The following is a 15,146-nucleotide window of genomic DNA, read 5'->3' on the forward strand; positions in this document are numbered from 1 at the left end:
TTTTTATACATGCATATAAAATACACTATAGGTATATAGTTTAGGTAAAGTAAGCAGTAAGCAAAGTAAACAGGTAAAGTTTTGGAAATGATGTGCGATGAAAATAATATAATTTATAAACCATAAAACGTCGTGACAATTTATTATTATTGTTATTATTATTATTTTGCAGATTTAAAAATATATTACGGTCGAACGTCGCGTGTGTTCGCATATTGTAGATGCAGTGATGAGGTGCGTTTAAGTCTTTTTAATTTTAAAACCCAACAGGTGGTTTTTTCTGAAATTTCTGCTGTGCGTCTAAAATATTATACATATATATATATGACTTGCACTGAAGACTTAAATTGGTTTAACATTGAACTATAATACGTGTACTGTCTATATATATATATTATACATAACCAGCTGTGTACAATATATATAGGCCCTACATAATAGCTGGTATATTATTATATGACTTGTGAAATGAATTAAACTTCCGCGAAATACGCGACGTGCTATAATATAAGGTGTGTTGAAGGTGCACTATGCATACGATTATTCTATATTTTATCATACACAAAAACAAAACATAACAATTAAAAATGATTAAGACAAAACGCAATAATAGTAATACACGGTGATTAGATTTTTCAATTGAACTGCAGTTCTAAATCTAAATTGAAAACAATATCAGCACGAAAATACATATAGATTACGCCGTTTTTGGTTAGGAAAGAATAGTAGGTATAAAATATTATAAATTAAGACCAAATATTATGCGTCATAAATATTAGGGAACAGAATTTATAGAAATAAAAAATCAAAATATGTACATAAATATTCAATTATTTTTATCGAAATATATAAAAAGAACAATTTTAAATATGTAAAACAATTATGACTCATAGTTCAAGCTATTTTATGCAACAAACGAAAAAATATGCAATTAAAATTTTAGTATCATATGGCAACCAATCTGACTGCAATCATCATACACTATTGTGAACATATCGAATTCGTTATATTATACATTTATTATTTATGTATATATTTTCCCAACGCGCACTCGTCTATATCTCATGCACTCTGCAGAACATGGTACTTTTTTCGGACTTGTAATCACTGTTCGAATGTCTCACGTTAGTAGATTATAAGTGTAGCATAATCTATCTGCTTAAAAGAAAGACGATGATATGCAGGGTAACTTCCAGTTATTCATCTCAAATTATCTGAAGCCTATAACTTATATCAATAATCTAACTTACCTATTTTACCACTTTTTGTCACAAGCGTAAATGAATAAATACTAATATATATTTGAGTAATTAAAAGTCTATTTACTCAAAGCAACAAATAATATAAAAAATATATATCATCGTCGTAAAGTCTGCAAACATTACTGTCGTTGAAACATCATGCAATGACTATGATAATCCGCTCTTCGATAATAGCTGGTATTCACTCATAATCTAAAAACACAAGAAACGTGTTGGAGTCGACATTTTGGTAATTTAAATTGCTAATTTATGTCTCTGCGTGTATAATAGCCATGTCCCAAAAATGTACGCACTTTCGGTTTTGATTTTTTTCGTTTGACACATAGGTCCATATAGCCTGATCGAAATTCGAATTGTTTATCTGTTGTAGCAAACGATCAACGCTGATCGTATTCAATAATACATAATATTCGAGTACCTAGGTATTCATAACAATAGTGTCTGTAATGACTTTATGCAACTTTTTTACGACCGATTATTAGGTATATATTAGCAGACAGTCGTAGTACACATAGACAATATTATATTGTAATAGCTTCAGTATATATATAGATACGGATATATTATGACATGTACATATTATTATAATACTATGTTAAGTATAACGGTTTGTTGTTTGTACTTCGAGTACCTACCTACAAATAAAATACCCTCGGAATAGCGGTTCATTTTCGTGCTAATCTAGTCGATCGTTTTTATTTAATCACAATTATAAAACCACATATTATTATATATTATATACATACATATTATAGTACGTACATTAATTCGTATAGTATTGTATTTAGTATATTATGTCTGTATAGTGTATATCCTATTACCAGTGGCTGATGATATTGTTATACGGTAATACTTACAGGTAAGTAATGAATTATAAACAATTTTTTGATTCTAATAACGTATTTAATTTTAATTGTTTTGAAACCAAATATTGCAATTATGTAATAAAATCATTATCTAAATAAATGTGTTAATTTTAAAATGTAATATTAAATGATATGTATGATTAATATAATTAGTTTTAATTCAAATTTAATAAAATATTCGTTACCTTTGTTAAAGGTAGGTAAAATTATGAGGAACCTTGCATTAATTTTTCAAATCTTAGGTATAAATTGAAATTTTTAACTAAAATGTATTTAAGTTCTAACTTCAGATGCTCATACAAAATGATTGTGGATTTACACAATTTATTTACTAAACGAAATAAAGATTCAGAAAAATCACAAATATTTACTAGATATTTATTCTTAATTTACAAAAAAGTTTTCCGATTGTACATTAATAATTGTAGGTACCTATAAATATATTAAAAATACTTGACTGTTTTTTTTTTTTTTTAAATAATCTTCAAAGAAAGTGATCACATCTGCAAGTATAACAAGTATGACAAATGACAATCGTCAGATCGAAACATAATAATAAGTACCGTATTATATTATATTATCATGTATTTTAAACATTTAATAAATACATTTTACCTTTTTTATATTATGTAAAGAGTTTTCACCCCGGAGTGTAATAACAAAAGACTAACAGCGATGTATGGTGTATGATGTATCCGTAATCCGAATCGATGACACATAATAATATGATTAGAAGGTATACACCTCCTTTACAATAATTTGGGATAGTCAGGTGAAAAAGCTTAAATAACATATCAATATAATAACATTATTAATTTTTTTTATTAGGTTTAAGGCTTGACGAATGAGGTCATCAGCCTGTAGGTTGGTAGGGTTGGAACGGTTAGTACGGTCGGTTAGGAACACGTGTGGTCACCCATCTGAGAACTAGTGGCATCGGCCGTTGCTTACTCTCAATCACGTAGCATTTCAGCCACTGGGACGGGCCGAGCCATATTAATTATTATTAAATAATAAATATTAACGTTCACCATTAAACTCAATAAGAATAGCTTGTGTGATGTGTTCATAATAATCCGCAGCCACGGTTCTATCTACTGCCGCATTCGCAGCTAGGAGAATACCTACAGCGTAACTGAAGCTATATACCTACTTATAGTCTACAGAATACCTTTAATATTAATATTTAATATTATAATGTCTACCCTTTACAGTACTTGCTACGACATCATCACTAACCGAATGCTTAAAATAATTGAAAACCAATAATGAAGATAATATTATAATAAAATACATAACGATAGTCATATACATTGTTAATATCCGTAATCCGTACATAGTAGGGGGGGGCTATAGATTTACGAATGTATATTTCTCGTTGTGAGTTGGTGACTCATGACTTATATCGTCGAGAACCTATACGACAAAACCAACGTTGTCTATACTCTATATATATCTGAATACACGACAGACGGAGAACATTACAATTTACATTTTACAATAATAATATTAATTTATAATTATTTATGCAGCTTAACGACTGAATTTATAAATAGTAAGCACTATTATATATTATAAGTCGTAAGACGCAGTGATTACTGATGACACTGAATAGTGATTAAGTATATAACACGTATATATTATGTACCTATGTAAACAGGCTGAACATTATTTCAGATTCAAAAGAATTCGTGATTACTGCGATTATAATAAAATTATCAATGATCGTGTATTGTAATAATCGTTTAAAAGAAATATTGTCTTCCCTCGTATATCTATTATCTACCACGGAATAGATTTTCAAGGGAACGACAGTTTCAGTCGTTATATCGTGAGTTTACTGTATTTATTATTGGTACGATTGTTTATCAGTAATAACATAAGTATTTGTGGTCAGGAATATGATTCACGTAATAATTATAAACTAAAAAATAATCTAAATAGGCTAATTTAATTCACGCCAGAGTGTTTTCGCTGGTTGGTTCTCCCCTCAAATCACTCAAGTCGTCGCATTATAATTTTAAATAAAATATCCATTATGCTTATGATACTATTTTTTTCGTGTATAGATTGTATCATTTCTAATTTTTTTTAAAAATGGGCTAATATCAAATTTGTGTTGTTGAAGTCCATATATTACAACAATAGTTCTGTAATCTGTATATTTACAACTTAGGTAATGTATCACACGCATTCATAAATTATATTTTTAAAACATTCTATAAAGCGTAATGTAGCCAAGATGAATTACTCCTATGTATAATAGATACCCGTTATGAAGAAAATATGAATTTTCATGTACCAACATTTAATAAACCACTTTGACTTAATTGCTCCATAACTACTGCTACTCAAATTTATTTGTGATTTCTAAAAAAAAATAGAATTTTCAAAAATATACTTTATAGAAAAATCAAATTATGATAAAAAGAAATGAACCATTATACCTTTTTAGTTTTAATGACGTTTTTGTAAATATCACTTCGCACTTCGTATAAAACTTTAGTATTGTACTTCATATCGTACTTATAACGTCTTAACTCAAACTTATAATATACGCTATACTTGTAATATATATTATATTCTCCAACAGAAGCATAATTATGCTAAAGACAGTTGCAAACATGTTATTACTATTATTATTTATATATATATATATCATTGTGTGTATTTATTTGTTTTGCCCAATAAATTATATATTATTATTATTATATTCATAATTAATATTGTCTGTTGTTAATTGGTATAATGCTTTGAGTGTTCGTAACAATACTTTAACGACTAATTATATTGTTTGTCGCCACAACGCGTATACCTATACTACTACTTACTACCTGACCTATACTTCTAGAAAAATCATGGCCACCCATAACGGATATATAGTTTCGATTATTAAGGAACTCGTTGACGAATTGATTACTTGTTGCATGTTATGGACGAAGAAGATACGACACAGATGGACAGAGCGAAGAAGAATTATCCATCGACCACGTGGTATCCACCCTTGTGGGTGAAATCGTTGACACAGTGATCGTTGAATTTATAAAGTGGTGCTATAGCCTATTATTTTGCTGGTACACAACATATATTAGATAGGTATATACTAAAAATGTGACTGTAAAAATGTACATGATGGGGGCTAAACAAAATTCCCGGGGGGATATATTTCCCCATTCTACGTTTATCATGGTGATGTAACATATCTGAGATGGCCAGCAGTATTCAGTATGCTGATATTCTTCCGAGACGACGACCGGGATATCACATGAGCAGATGGGCAGGATGCAGTATAGGCACTAACCGGTTACCATGGTGACTGCAGTGGTAGAGAAGAAGAAGGCCGACCGAGGGCCAAACAAAAGATAGGGATGACGGTGAACCGGCCTGGTTGAATGATCCGGAAGCACCACCAGTAATATTTACAAAGCTCCACGTGGACGACCGAGGTGGAAGGGCGTCAAACTCCCAACCCGCGGCCTATATTATGCTATGTAGTAGCTGCCGAGGGGAATGAAGTCCGCAATTTCACCCACCCTTCCACCCCTCGGCCAAGGGACATCACACAAGACGGCGGCGATATAGGAGGATTGCTACGTTAAAGAGCACTTTACGGTATCCGGCTATAAATCACCCTAGTACGTACTCCTGCACCCGCGGTGAGATGGAATCGTGCTTCCTCATCACGTGCTCGTGAGACCATCTTATCAAACGCAATGACATTATAAAAATTAAAAATATTAATAATTTTTTACTCTTGAACCATTGAAAAACCAATTAGTTCCTACTTAGGAAAAAAAAAATTTATGTGAAAAATCGAAGGATTTTTACTGCCCCAAAAATATGACCTTAATTTCAATTTTCAATTTTTTGAGTAGTGCGGTACAGGGGTACCCTGCAAAATGTTGTCCACTACCCCGTGGCTCATCTAAAATTTAAATGCTTATGACTGTAAAAAACAATTTGTACGAAATTTGATCTTTGTAGATTGAAATATTTCGGATAATATTATAGGTACCTACTTAATAGTATGAAATAAAAAATGTATGGTGTCATTCAAAAAAGTTAAATAAAATTAAAACAATTATAACGATGAAAAATAGTAAGCAATATAATTTTTTCAGAAAATACGTAGCTTTGAAATGACTTGATGAGATGACAAGTATATGTAAAAATATATTTTCAAAAAAAATTAAAACTTTTCGAAATAATGAGTGTAGACACTTAAATAGATTACCCTGTATGTTATATGAAAGCTTCAAAGTGATAACGTAATTATGTAAGTCCGGCGATTATCGGATGTTGTGTCATCTTATGATAACGTGGACTCAAAGAAATAACAACAAATTGTTCAGTTGGAGATACATCGCGATCGCATTTATTTCCAGTTACAATAGATACCTACTGACATTTATTTATCGTGGGTGTTTAAAATTGGTATTTAATTTTTGTATTAATATTAGTTAAGTTAAGATAAATGCCAAACGTTAAACTATCATTTTCCTATCGGTCGCATGATTGCGTTGAAAATGCGGTTATTAGTGCAATTTTGGTTATTTTTAGAGCATTTTTCGATGGTTTTTATGGCATTTAAATCCGGCACAACAGTATTATAACGTAGAAACTATAACGAATTGTATGATACATACTATTATATTGATAATGAATTATTTGATTTCATTTGTTATGAAAACTAACTGTGCAAAATAATAATGTATGATATGAACATCGGGGCGGTTTTTAGATATAACAATAAAATTAACATGGAACATTATTGTTGTTGTAAAATATCGTAACTGGTGAATATTCATCGTGTGTCCGTCCTCCCACTCGATCTGCAGCAGAACAACTTATAACTATATTACACTGATTAGTGATTACAATAATACATAATAATAGAGTACATTAGTACATAAGTGTAACCATGAAACATATTCTACTGGTCGCTGTCACTGGTCGGGGGTCATAGGTGCGTAATTCAACGTGGTTCGTGCGCCATAAAAGGATTACCAAATACCTATACGTACCGACTTCTCCGCGGACGAAATGTCTAAAATATATTCACAATAATATAAGAAAGATGTATGTATAAGAACGCTCAGAATTTATTACATACGTCTATATAGACACATTAAATATTGTACAATAGTGTCAGTACCTGCGCTATTGTCCTACACATTATTATTGATTCACGAATTTATGTATATAAATATATACAGGGTGTACAGAAAGACCTGATAAAAGAAATAACTTTTGTTCTAAAAAATATTTTTTATATAATATATACAAAAGCGTACTCGTGGGCCACACGTCGTATAGTTTTTTTTCTTTTTAAAGAAAATACAATTTTTAAATTTAATATGAACGTTTATCGAAATATCCAAATGTTATTACGGTTTTTAGAAAAATGTTGATGGTAAAAATATTTATTTAAGTCATTTAGTTTTTTTTACAATTTTTTCTGAAATCTCATTATTTTTTTAAGTACCTAAAGTTGATCCAATCGTAAAAAAACATTTTAAATTAAAAAGTATAAACTTTTGAAATAGGTCTAGGTACTTAATAAAATCTAAATATGTTTTAAAACGTTATTAGTTTTCAAATTAATGAGGCTTAATTAAAAAAAATCTTAATAAATAAACCACTTGACTTCGACAAATGTTTTTACAATCAAAAGTTTTCTAAAACCCAGATTTATAAAAAGGCTATTTTCAAATTTTCAAAAAATATTTATATCAGTTTTAAAATTTTTATTTCCCGTATAAAAAAATAAAAATATTATACTATACGTGTAGCGAAAGCATCTGTAAATGATATGAAATTAAAAAAGTATTGGTTGGAACAAAAGTTATTTGTCAGCTCTTCCCGTTACACGCTGTAAATTTACATATTATTATAATATCGTGTTTGAGCTTTAAAATGTAATACATTACCTAAGTATTATAACATGTGCGTATATGACACGCATTGCAACAAATGTATACATATTACATTTTATACATAATAAGTGCTAATAATAACGAATTAATTGTCTGCATTCTGCTCAGACCTTGGCTGAGATTCGACGACGTATTTTTACTACGGTAATTTTCATGATTATTATACCATACCTATGTCTTATAAGTACATTGTACATCGTATATATTTTAAGCCCAGCACCCGTACCGTAAAATATTGTATTTAATTTGGTATATTAAATCATTATATACTTGATATAATAGTAGTATGTATACAAACCACAAATTTGCATATGAATTAATAAGGATGTATTATTGAGAAACGTAATATTGCGTGAGGTATATATATATTTTAACATATTTTACTAATATACATAGTAGGTAACTAGTAAATATAGAAACATTCTAAAGCAGCGGTTCTCAATCGTTTTATATAGGTATTATATCCTAATACCTCCTCCTATAAACATTTTGAAAATTCCTACATACCACTTGATCTAAATCCTTTTTTTGCTTATCAATACGCCTTGAGAGCTTAGATAATAAATTATAATAGATTATGTATAAAGACTCTCTACGTTTACCTATACGGCTATATGCGTACCTATGCATTATTTTATAAGTGTGGATCCTTAAATTAGGAATTTCCATACGGCATAGTTATGAAATATTAGCATTTTATGCACTTAAGTAAAATTAAATTTGTACAATTATTATTATTATTTTTATTGTTATTATAATGAAAAATAGATTAAATACTTTAATGAGACAGTTGGTGTTGTTTTGAACGAACAAGGACGTCAATGTCGGGGTCTATGTTGGTGACTTTAAGTCTTAAATCATTTAGTTTTTTTTTTGTATAATATAAGTAAAAAAATGTATTTTAAACTTTTCCACTGATATGTTAACACATAATAAGAGATTGAAAACTATAGAGCTTGTGTGGAAAATTAGTTGGAGTGTTGGACAACGCTGATATATTTTAATGTTAACAATAATTTAAATTTGTTTTAAGTAAAGTGAGATTTTCTTCACATAGGTATACTAAACCATGAGCTCCGGTACGTTTACCGCCGTATACAGGTCGAGAAACGATGTTCTAAAGTACCTATAGATGGGCTAGGTATATTGATTTAGAATTAATTATTTTAAAAATAACACGAATGCTTTTAGCATATTATATTATAGAGTATAGTTATCATACCAGTTATAAAATTATTTAAAGTTATAAAGTTATTTCAAACATGGTTTTTACAAATATACAGACTTGCATAATAATAATTAGCAGTTCACCGAGCAATGACTATCTTTCTGGCTATACTTGTGGTTGGAAGTATACACGCCAGGCCCTATAATAATTGTGTGCATACACTATGCGTTAGTAACACACTAACACATATGAAACGTGCAGTAGCAAATTAAAAAGTGTGCAGTACTTTGAATTCATACACACACTACCAGATCTATTATTTTAAAATATTTTGGTGATTTGTATTAACATAACCAACAAATAATAATGAAGTGTAAAATGTATGCTAGGTATATTGGTATAATATATAAAATTAACGCAAAACCTGAAAATTGGTTCTGTTGATTTATAAAGTAAAAAGCATATTTTATAAAAATTTGAAAGTATCTATATATTATAAATACTTTTTTAAAGTATTTGTATTTTGTATACTCAAATACTTTTTTTTATTCAAATACGTATTTTAAATGCTTTTCAAAATAAGCATTTAGTATCTGTACCTATCTGTATTTGAATACTTTTACAAGTCTTTTAGTAGACTGAGCATTGTATACTGTTTAATTTGGTGTACTTAACTATAAATTATTATCATCTGTTCTCTTTGTCAAAGACCAAAATATTTAAATTTTTGATATAAAAAAATATATTATTATATCTATGATCAATCTATTTATCGACGATCTATATATACTGGCACTATATAAATACTTTGTCCCACCAATTCAAATGGCAATACTTAGTACTACGCATATAAAATGTTTAGAAAATATTATAGAAGGGGAGGGGGGAGGGCTTTAGTCCCTCCAAAAAAATTGGGTTGTATGCGGCTATGTTTATTATTAGGTTAGGTTATATATTATATTATATATATATATTATGTGTATATTATGCATATAAAAATCTCGTGGCACGGTGTTCGTTCACGCTAATCTCCGAAACCACTTAACTGACTTTAATGAAATTTATACCTAGTAAAAATACGGCATAAAAAAAACTAATATTTGGCACGGGCAACACCGGAGAGAAAGTAATTAAAATACTTTGTCCGAATTCTTTTTTGAAAAATATTGAAAATACATATTTGGGAAGGTACTTCAAAAGTATATATAAATAATTTTACTTAACAAAACTGGTATAGTGGTACGGGTACCTATATTATATACCCGAAATCCGAAAATACTCCCTTACACACCTATAATTTAAAAATCAATCTTATAGTTTAAATTGATTATGACCTATTTAAATATTTTGATTAATAGTTGAACTTAAAAATTATTTATGTATTGATATATTATAAGATTTATCATCTTCCTAGTGATCAATTCACCACGATTCTGCAACAATATAGCTGATTCAAAGGAGTGGGTGCAATGATGACCTATATCCAATGTTCGCGTTATTGTCGCGTTCGACCTCTGATCGAATAGTGTAGTTTTTTTTCAACAAGAAGTCCTCGTTGAGCAACTCCGCTGTTTTATAAATAGTATATACTATATACCTGCAGTAATATAAACACACACACATAGGTATACGAACACGACGATAGGGACTTGTGGGAAGGTCAACACATGGCCGCAGATGACGGAGTAGGTACATTTTTTTTATTGTTTTGAAACTTTTTTTCTTACAATACATACGAATATACGATATTATATATTATATATACATACATACCTATAAGTTACCTACCTATATAACATATTATATAGGTAAGTATATGTGCGCGTGTTATTGTCGCGTGATAGACAATGGTTACTGGTTAGGACTTGGTCGGTGCGCTTCACATACATAATATTATACTTTTGACGAACCACCACACGGGTATCACATTTGTATAGATTCATTTCTTCTTTTTCTTCTTCTTCTTCCTGACCAGCACTACCAAATATACCATCACAATGATCTCTCTTAGCCTCTCAGTCTATAGGCATCTCTTTATTGATGTTCGCTATTTGGTCTACCACTGTAAAATGTTTGGACATATGAATTTATTCGATACTAATAAACCGCATCTTACCTATATACAGAGTGATTCAGCAAGCATGCTCTACGCCTGTATGTATAAAAAAAAAACACAGGAGACAGAATTGTGCGTATGATGTACTTGTACGTGTTGTGAAATATTTTGTCAGAAATGTTCACACGGCCCATTGTTAGTTGTAGGTATACCCACTTTATAGTTTAATACAACTATACCTATACCGTACAATCATATGCAAAATAATACCATTCTACGACAGTACTACGTATACTGTATTTATGTATACACATTACACATGGCGCCCATGGGTAGTGATGCGTAGGTATAATGCCAATGTCAATGTTAAAATAATAATTACTATATACCCTATACAATAAACATATACGTACTTATGTAATTTTAATTTCAACCAAAAATTATTTGAACATCGATGTACAAGTGTCGTAGTTTTATGGGGGGAGGGAGTGATGGGAATAGATCCCCAGAGCATTTTTTTCATGTTATAATATAATGTAGGTAATGTACCTACCGTACCTAAAGATATATATGATATGGATAGTGTTGATCACAATAATTAAAAAAAGGCTAAAGTGCCTCTTATCTTATCTTTTTTTTTAATATTCAAACCAAAACATTAAGTATAATAGATTTCACCAAAAGGCTTAGCTACAATATATAAAGGACTTAATTTACCTTGCATCATTAATTTACAAAAGTCTCAACAATTAACTAAGAAACCTTGATTTTTGGTCAGAAAATCTGATGTTGATGAACTGCGTGATGACTATTATTACCTAATTAATTAAAATTTGTATCAAAAAGTATAAAAATTATAGAAATATGCCCCAAAACCAAAAATTACAAAACTAGCTTTTTCTTAGCATAAAACGTACCTATTTGTTTCTTACTCTGATATTTTTGTGATTGTGTAAAACAAATATGCAAATGCTATAAGTCTACTGCCCTGTTTATAACTATGCCACCATTATAAATTGCATTATTAATATTTTTTGAGAGGGCTAATGACCTCCCTATCATACAAATACACACCGTACTATTAAGCACGTAGAACTTCGAAGTGGGCACCTACTGCAGGCCATACAATAATAATAATAATACTTCAGGCGTCGTCACGTGCAGTGACCTTTAGACTCCCAACATGATAGTGCAAATAGCAATGCCGTTTAATATTGACCTACTGTCTCCCCAATTAAAATTTTCAAAAATAAAATTGTTATTAACAACAAAAATCAAATTCATCAAGATCTAAATAAACCACGCTTTTTGTCTCCATTTCCGCCGTCTCCTCGAACAATATACAATTTTTCGATATACGATAAAAGTCGAGACTATTTTTAACACCAAACCACTACGCTGCTTTTATCTCGAATGAACCAGACCCAATTAATCATGGCAACTTTGATAAACATAAAACATAACCCACCAGAATCTTCTATATAGCTAGGGGCAACCACATACCTCCAACAATGCACCAAAGCCTATGCTATCTCCGTATTAAAACTATTCAAGGAGTTATTGACTATATAGATTATAGGGTTACGAATTGAATTAAAAAATTTCATCGACCCAAACAATGGCTCTTGTAAATCCACCTCATCCCATCTCGAAATCCAAACGGGCAACAAGACAACTATAGAGAATTAATCCACTTTCTAAAGAACAGCAATGCCCAATAGCATATACTCGGTGGTAGCTCGTAGGTAAAATATTTGGTAGTGCACACAGTGGTGACTTGAGATGTTTAAAATAGATGGTAACTATTGCAAGTTCTTAAAAAAAAACAACAATAAACTCCAAATTCAAAATGTTTGAATGAAAAAAAATATAAATATAAAATACGGGTGGAATGCAAATACAGCGATATCATAACAGATAAGCAACTAGGTGTTCAGCATTTGCCGAACAAGTCACCGCTTCGGCGTTGCGCGCGTGAACGGTAAACAATATTTTATGCTCATTTGTATGTATTTTGTTCCATTCTACCAATCGACCTAATAATACGATCATTTTTCAAAAAACTGATTTAAATTCCGAAATTTCAAAATATTCAAACTAAATTTTATAGTTGTTGGGAATAAAATTGAGATAATTGGACTGACCGATCTCAAGTAGACATAATAACGAATTCAAATCATTATTAATAAGTATTATCGCATTACTAAGTCGGTTAGTATGATGGAATAAATAATGGTACGTTTTGCCAAAAATAACTGTCCGCCACCGATTCCGGAGAATATTTTATTTATTTATGAACCCAAGTGGGTGTTAGTTAGGTACCAATTGCATTACACAGAAATCAACTAGGTCTTATATTTTAACATAAAATTAATGAATCGCGATATGTAAAATTATATTTCATAATAAACTTTTTTTGTTGTTATTTGCCCTTGAAATTAACTGACAAATGTCAGCAGATAATTAATTATTCTTTCCCTTCAATGATAATACAATAAAAAATAATCCACTAGACCAAAATAAATATTTAATATTTTCATTTATATTTATCTTATAACACCTACGAGAAGGTTGAATGCATGTGATTACTGATTATAATTAAGAATTATTTACTCATTCAAAATAAAAGCTTTAGATAAGTGTATATACTTTTTATTTTTATCACTATGGGTTAAACATTCATAGACTCGGGTCGAAATAATAAACATATTTCATTATATTAACATTATAATGAGAGTCAGTTGTATAGGTACTAATATGTTGTACTATGTACATATCAGTGTTTCAGTAGTAACCATACTCAAACAAAACTAAACGTCCTTGACTAGATTTAGTAACATTTATTTTTGTTTGAAAACACAGCAGTCAGTAAAATATTATTATAATTATTATTCTTTCTAGTTTGAACTAACAGCATGTATATGACAAGTGTGTTATGGTTGTGTACTCTACTGTGGTCAGTTGGACTAGCAGTCATACCGATACCATCACGGTCACCAGACAAAAATAATAATGTTGACTGTACAGGACCCATAGCATTTACATCAACAGGGAGTACATCAGTCCATTCTACAGGTCTGGTAGCGTATAAACAGAATATTGTTAACTTAGCTGTTACGTGGGATCGTGAGGTTGGTGTCTATACATGCGCTTGTTCTGGCCTCTATCAATTTTCTTTCTCTGGTTCCACTGAAGAAAACACAAGGTAATATGCATTGGTTACAAAGGAATAGGATTTTTGACAACCATTCTAATAAAATCATAACATAGGATGGTGTTGAAGAAAAGATTAAACAACGGTAAGCAGTGGATACCAATTATAGCAACAAAACCAGGTGGTGGATCAGCTACAATACTTTTGGAAGTAGAAAGTGGAGATCAGGTAGCTGTATATTTGGATGGGAATTCAAAAAAATTCAATGCTAGAGACACGGACAAGACATAGATGTTACATCGTTCAGTGGTTACAGATTAGCAAAATAAAATAAAGAGTTGTTTTACATACTTATAACAAAATATAAAATTTGTAATAGCATTAAATAAAACCTACAATTTTAAAAAAAGAAAGATTTTAAACTTGAAAATTGCTGTGTAAACAGCAATTGATACTGAAAATCTTAATTTGATTTTTCAAAAATATTATTTATAGATACCTAAAGAAACATTAACAACATTTTAATATGCTGTATGTGTTACTGGTAAATAATAGTTAGTAATACATTAAAAATTAATTTAATATATCAAATCTTAAATATTAAGTATTAACACATTCACACAAGTAATAAAGATTAAAAATAATATAGGAGACATTATCTTATTATCAACAAATCAATTACCACAGATTTGAAAACAAAACAT

The 15,146-nt window shown here is 29.9% G+C and overlaps 1 protein-coding gene across 2 annotated transcripts; it reads left to right on the forward strand.

The window, feature by feature from the left end:
- Nucleotides 1–13,985: 13,985 nt before the first annotated feature.
- LOC132944365 (uncharacterized) lies at nt 13,986–14,855 on the forward strand. Of its 2 annotated transcripts, XM_061013671.1 has the most exons (3): nt 13,986–14,121; nt 14,190–14,493; nt 14,559–14,855. In XM_061013671.1, exons 2-3 carry the CDS (start codon nt 14,204–14,206, stop codon nt 14,731–14,733), a joined length of 465 nt encoding a protein of 154 aa, XP_060869654.1. In that variant the 5' UTR covers nt 13,986–14,121; nt 14,190–14,203; the 3' UTR covers nt 14,734–14,855. The 2 variants fall into 2 exon arrangements, with proteins under 2 accessions (XP_060869654.1, XP_060869653.1); XM_061013670.1 differs by having other exon boundaries at nt 14,044–14,493.
- The last annotated feature ends 291 nt before the right edge of the window (nt 14,856–15,146 follow it).

The sequence above is a fragment of the Metopolophium dirhodum genome, chromosome 5 (genome assembly GCF_019925205.1).
Source record: "Metopolophium dirhodum isolate CAU chromosome 5, ASM1992520v1, whole genome shotgun sequence".
Taxonomy (NCBI): domain Eukaryota; kingdom Metazoa; phylum Arthropoda; class Insecta; order Hemiptera; family Aphididae; genus Metopolophium; species Metopolophium dirhodum.